General features: G+C 38.8%; 1 protein-coding gene across 1 annotated transcript in view; it reads left to right on the forward strand.

Moving 5' to 3' along the window:
- The window catches only part of LOC149012137 (D-xylose-proton symporter-like 2), a 60,150-nt gene extending 57,603 nt beyond the window's left edge, over positions 1–2,547 (forward strand). The window contains exon 14 of the mRNA XM_089158102.1: positions 2,034–2,547. Within this exon, the coding sequence (XP_089014228.1) occupies positions 2,034–2,165 (132 nt within the window). The 3' untranslated portion in view covers positions 2,166–2,547. The remainder of the gene's footprint in view (positions 1–2,033) is intronic.
- Positions 2,548–6,000: the final 3,453 nt, after the last annotated feature.

Below are 6,000 nucleotides of genomic sequence, written 5' to 3' on the forward strand. Positions count from 1 at the left end.
CATTATAAGACTTTGTCCACTGATTTTCTACACCCCGAACGGGCACAATCACTCAATATAAAGTCTGCCTTCACAACACTCACCAAAGAGTCTACATAACCTCAACAGAGCTAGGAAAGTGTACAAACCAGAATTGCAGCCACAAGAGAATCCTACCAGAAATATTGCAGAATCAGTAGGTCAATCAACAGAGCCACACAAATCAGAACCGCGGCCACAAGAGAATCGAACCAGGAAAAAGGATATTGCAGATTGCGGAGATATGGACAAACTTGAACCAGTCAAAACACCACTACATCTGGTCTAGGACAGAGTGCTCAAAATAGCAGAACAGAGTACTTGGAGCAGCAGGTCAATCTGGACAGTTTGTTGCTAGAATCTCCCAATTTTAGACCCCTAAAAAAAAAATTCCGAGACAGATTACTAATATCAGGTTCAGAAGTCATAGTGAGAATCCTTCGACAAAGTAGAATCTTAGAAACTTCTAAATCCATACTGTATTGATCATTACGGTCCAAACCGTTGAACCGGAAAAGACCACTTGAACCAAACCAAGGGCTCAAGCTTGGTCCAAGATAGTTCAATTGGCACTTCTCAGTCATGGGGCTCCTCGGAGGAGAGATGTCAGCTGAGAAGCCAAGAATCATATATCACAGTGACACACAGCTGTCATCATGTGATTTCTCGGTAGAAGCAACATTGGCAATAGATTTGGCGTATCCCTATCCAAATGTCAAACCCCAGCATTTAATTCAACATTGAATGCACTGAGTTTCATTAAATGCACATGGATAGTCCCGAAGCTTCTCATTTGTCCAAAGCCTGCCTCGAGTACTGTGTACCCCTGTTTTGTCTCCCAGCAGAGGAATGATGTCACATCAAGATCAACTTAATGCTGATCTCTTGATTCACCTGTGAGATCATCAACTATCTTGAGAATCACGCATATCAACTTGCTATGCAAGCCACGCCGAGAGGCCATCTCCACGATTTGTCTAAGTAGCCTTCATCGTAAGGCTATGGTGAATCCATCATCAGTTTAGGTATGGACCAACTATATATATACCAACACTATACACAATTGAACGTAAGACTTGAATACTCCAGCCATTGTTCTCTTGCATTAACTCCTGAAGAACATTCTCTTCTTCATTCCCTTGGCCATTTATTCCTCAAGGGGAGTCTCTGGTTTTCTTACCTAAACTGACTTAATCATTGGAGGTGGCTTCAAGTCCTCAAAGGCCGCCCACTCTCACCATTGTTTTGGTCTCATGAACCAGACCAGGATTAGGAGCGAACCAAGGAGTCCGAAGCATATTTTCACAACAACACATACAAACTATCCAAAATCCTAAACTAGCATGAGATACTATCCTCCCCTTCAGACAACAACCAAAAAGCTTCACAAACCAGCAGCTATGCCTTCTCAAGTGTTGTAAGAGTTGTCTGAACCAGTAATACTAGGAACTGAAATGATGTAAGAACAACCAAGGAGGCTTTACTCTATCATGAAAACGTAGCCTTCTGCAACTTGCTTTTTTACTTATCAAAACAGCTTTGGTTTTACTTGCTTTAGTTCATGGTACCGTTAAGATAACTGTTAGTGAAATTTAGGTTCTCTTCTATATTAAATTTCATCTTCTTTTCTATTAGAATGCACTTGGAATTTCACGTGCTGAGAAGTTTCTTACAAATAAAGTTTTAAATGCTATCATATCATCCAAATTTCACTGCATATCATTTTTTACCACTTCTCTTAAGGGTTATCTTAGGTCTGTCCCCAGTTCTTTTAATTCCTTTGATTTGGACTAAACCGCTTCTTCGTACAAGGGCGTTTAAAGGCCTCTGCTGATGGTGATCATGCTACCTCAATCAACTTTCTTGTGCTAAATTTTATTTGTAGAGTGGTCCCCAAATATATACATTTCTGTTCTTCATTAGCATTTGTTTCTCATTGAAAAAGCTTAGCTCATTATTTGTCATGTACACTAATGGAATTGCTGATGAAAATTATTGTCTGAATCTTGTTGCAGTCATTGGTCGGAACTGGATTTGTGTTTGTTATATTTGGGGTGATAGCGCTGATTTCTCTTATCTTCATATCCCTCGTAGTACCAGAAACGAAGGGGCTGAGCCTTGAGGAAATAGAGGCCAAGATCCTTTAGTCACTGTTATTTTCTTATTCTTGCACTAATACTTGCTGAATCAGAGACAATTAAGTAGTAGACATAAACAGGTTCCAGAGAAAAGTCAGCTAGAGAAGAGAAGGAAGAACAATAATGAAAAGAACACATTGATAGGGTTTCATATGCATATATAATTTCAACTTTTGTAATATATAGATATCTATTACTGCAAGTAGTACCCTGTCTAATAACTAATTGCTTCTGATCCCCCTTTTGATTAACTTCAATTGCAAAGAACCATATGCAATGCATATTTATTAGGTCGCTTCACCTTTCTGACCATTATGTGAACCTCTCTTGTGTTTCTGACAGTTACTGGTAACATCGCTAGCTAAAAGAATGAGTTAAAATTTTACCTACACGGCTGCACCTATAATTTTTTGTTGTACAAGGTTGCTTTTTTTTTTTTTTTTTTTTTTTTTTTTTCTTATTTATATATATAGGAGATGGGGATATTATATATGCCATCTGCATGGGGTGAACATATGACCTTTTCACTAAGAGGTGTTGGATTTGCTACCATGTGGGAGATGTTTGCGTGGCTCTTGGATTACAATGCATGGTACTTGTGAGATCCAACGGTTGTGATTTTTCTTGCCATCATATTCACCTTTTCTTTTGTTTGGGAAAAAAATTAGTTCAATATAAAAATGTTGCATCTAGAATGTCACACCAATTCTTCTCACTCCATGGATTGCCAACTTGTAGAGATTGTAAGCTTAGAGTCGACAATAATGGAAGCCCTCAAGTGCAGTGTATTAATACCACCGGGGGTGGTGGTCTAGTGGTCCCAAGCTCACTCCCAAGTGGTTTGGTAAACCTCATGTCCCAGGTTCGAATCCCCTCTGCTCCTCTGTTTCTTGCATTGGACAGTTGTGTGCTCTTTGGCATGGGCATGAGTGCTATCGGCTTCTGTGGACTATACTAGGCCTCCGGTGGGGCTCCGCTGACGGGGCCAGTGCTTGCGATGGTAGTGCACAGGGCTAATGCTTACATAGGTTGCACTCGATAAAAAGTCCGAACATTACTACATCCCCTCTATTGGTTACCAAAAAAAAAAAAAAGTGCAGTGTATTAATTTTCACAATCTCTTGTGGTGAATCCATTGCAATCAAATTTGGGTCAGTTTGGGTCATCTACTTAAATGGATAGAAAATTTTGTAACCTACATGGTTAGATTGATGAAACAAGTCACATTTAAAAGTAAATGCTTTTACTAAATTAATTGAAAAGGAAGTTAACACCATTAACCACCATTTAAGTATAAATTATGGGGGTGAAAGAGGGTTGTAGTTGACTAGATGACTCAAAATAAATTTTCCTTAATCGGACTCATGGACGCTCGTTTTTGTTGAGAAGATTCAATCTATGGTGCAATCCTTTAGTCATTGTTGACTTTCTTCCTTTGGTGTCTAGCGCGTATAACCGTGGGGTTTCTAATCATTCTTCCCCATGACCACCTATTTAAGTATAAATTATGCATACACTTTGTTGATAACAATTTAATAACACATGTGAATAAATTAAACTTGTCACATCCCACTTGATAGCATTGAACCCGTCCCAACAACCCATGGGTGTAATCCACAGCCACAAGATCTCAATTACACTATTAATAATAAATAAAACACACAATCTCATAATCAAGATCAAAAAGAACAATTCAATAATTAATTAAGGAAATAAAAGTTTCAAAATCCAAAAATGAATATTGAATGAATCAAATAAGTAACAATGGAAGTAAACATAACAAACATGTTTCATTATGGTTTGCTATCATCTTTCAACAATTTGGAGTATTCTACTTCAAGTCTCTCTATAAAAGGAGTCATGTGACCCTCCTTCATCCCCTTGTCCATGCGGCAAATGACCAAAGCTCTTTTCCTGTCAATGGGTGTGCCCGTAAGAGCAATCCATGCATCCGCAAGAAGCTTCGTGTCTAACATAATTAGGTCCCACTGGTGCCTCTAGTATCTCTTCAAGGGTGTTCTCCCATGCATAGGGAATTTTTCCTAGTTCTAATAAACTCCGTAAGGCAACAATTTCGTACATATACCACAATCACATAGTAACGAAGAGATGAATAGATGAAATGTTATATTATGAATGCATCTAAAAATCTAACTATGCGAGTCACTATCTAAGTAGACATGCTTTAAGATAAACACTAGCCCTCCTCTGGGTAGGTCTCGTCATTCTAATCCCTCACGGACTGACTACGTTTGTTGGGATCCCAGGTAAGGGCTATGGTCCTCATCATCAACCATGGCTGGGGTATAGGTCCACGCTCTCTCACCACAACCATTGATCTGAGTACTAGCGCATGTCAGAAATTTTAAACCCAATGCAAAGTCATATGGTAACACCATGTGGCGCCCCCGCCGGCCCTTTGACGACCCACCACCCGCCCCGCGCCTTTGGCCCTTACCCTGCCCCTTTGTTGGGGGCGGATGCATCTCATGTCTTGTCATGTCAAACTGTCTTTTGGACACCCATGAGCCCAACCCTAACATATGCAACCCTATCATTTGTATGATAAATAATGGGCCCACTATGTCTCCTCACGGACTAGTTACATCTGCTAGATGCCCACAAGACCATGTCACTACTACCACAGGTCACTCAATTGCAATACCCCTACCGAAAGGGTAGTAGTATGTAAGAGAATGCTAACCATGCATCTAGACATCCTATTCATGAAGTACAACAACCATGAAAGTGCTGGGGGCATCAAAGGACAGTGTCTTATACCTCAACTCCTAATATCCCAAGCTAGGAGTACCAAGCTAGGTATTCCCCAATTCATAGTCACATCATTCAACAACATTCTATAAAAGAAATAAAATACAATGCACATTATTCACAATTCATAATCAATGAGTAAACAATTATGACAATAAATACAACAAGATATAAAGTCATTAATATGCTTAGGGCAATTATCGAATCATCATAATAAGCAATACAATTATTGTTGGGAAATATCATGTCAGCATTGCCAAATCAGCCTCCATTAGTTTTGATAATAACAAATACAAATTACTAATGTCTACATTAAATGTGTTTTGTGCTCATTACTATAGTGGACCGATTCCAACTCATTGGATCAAACTCATCGGATGCTCAAGCCCAAGTCAAGTCAAGCAATCTTGGACAAAGAATGTGACCATATTGTGTATAGTCATCTATAAATGTGATGAAATATGCCTATCCTTTTTTTAGTATGCACATTCATGGGTTCACACTCATCTGAATGAATAAGTTCTAAAGGAAGAGAGGCTCTCAAATCCTTTTTGAATGGTTTCCTAGTTGCTTTCCTTGATAGACATGACTCACAGGTTGGCAAATCAGATAGTAAACATTGGCCCAAGAGACCTTCTCTTGCCAATCTATTCATCTTATCTAAGCCACTATGTCCTACTTTAGCATGCTACAAATTATAATCAATACACACAGTATTTTTGCAAACAAAAGCACTACTAGAATTAAATGAATAATCAATTGTATCCAATACAATGAAACCATTCTGAAGAAAACCATAACCAAAAATTGTATCACCTAGATACAAAACCAAAGAATTGTTTTCAAATACAACTCTAAAAACATGTCTCATAAGAAAAATAACAGAAACAAGATTTCTCTTAATACCGGAGTATACAGGCAAGTCATGGAGTAACAGCGTCCGACCACCTCGCAAAACTAATTTGCATGTGCCAATGCCATGAACCTCCACAATTGAGTTGTTCTCCATCGTTATTCTCTTGCTTCCTCTTAGAACACAATGATATTCCACAAAGCTCGAGTGTTCTAAAAC

Source organism: Hakea prostrata, chromosome 6 (assembly GCF_041222555.1).
Source record: "Hakea prostrata isolate BN-2017 chromosome 6, UWA_Hpros_2, whole genome shotgun sequence".
In the NCBI taxonomy this organism is placed as follows: domain Eukaryota; kingdom Viridiplantae; phylum Streptophyta; class Magnoliopsida; order Proteales; family Proteaceae; genus Hakea; species Hakea prostrata.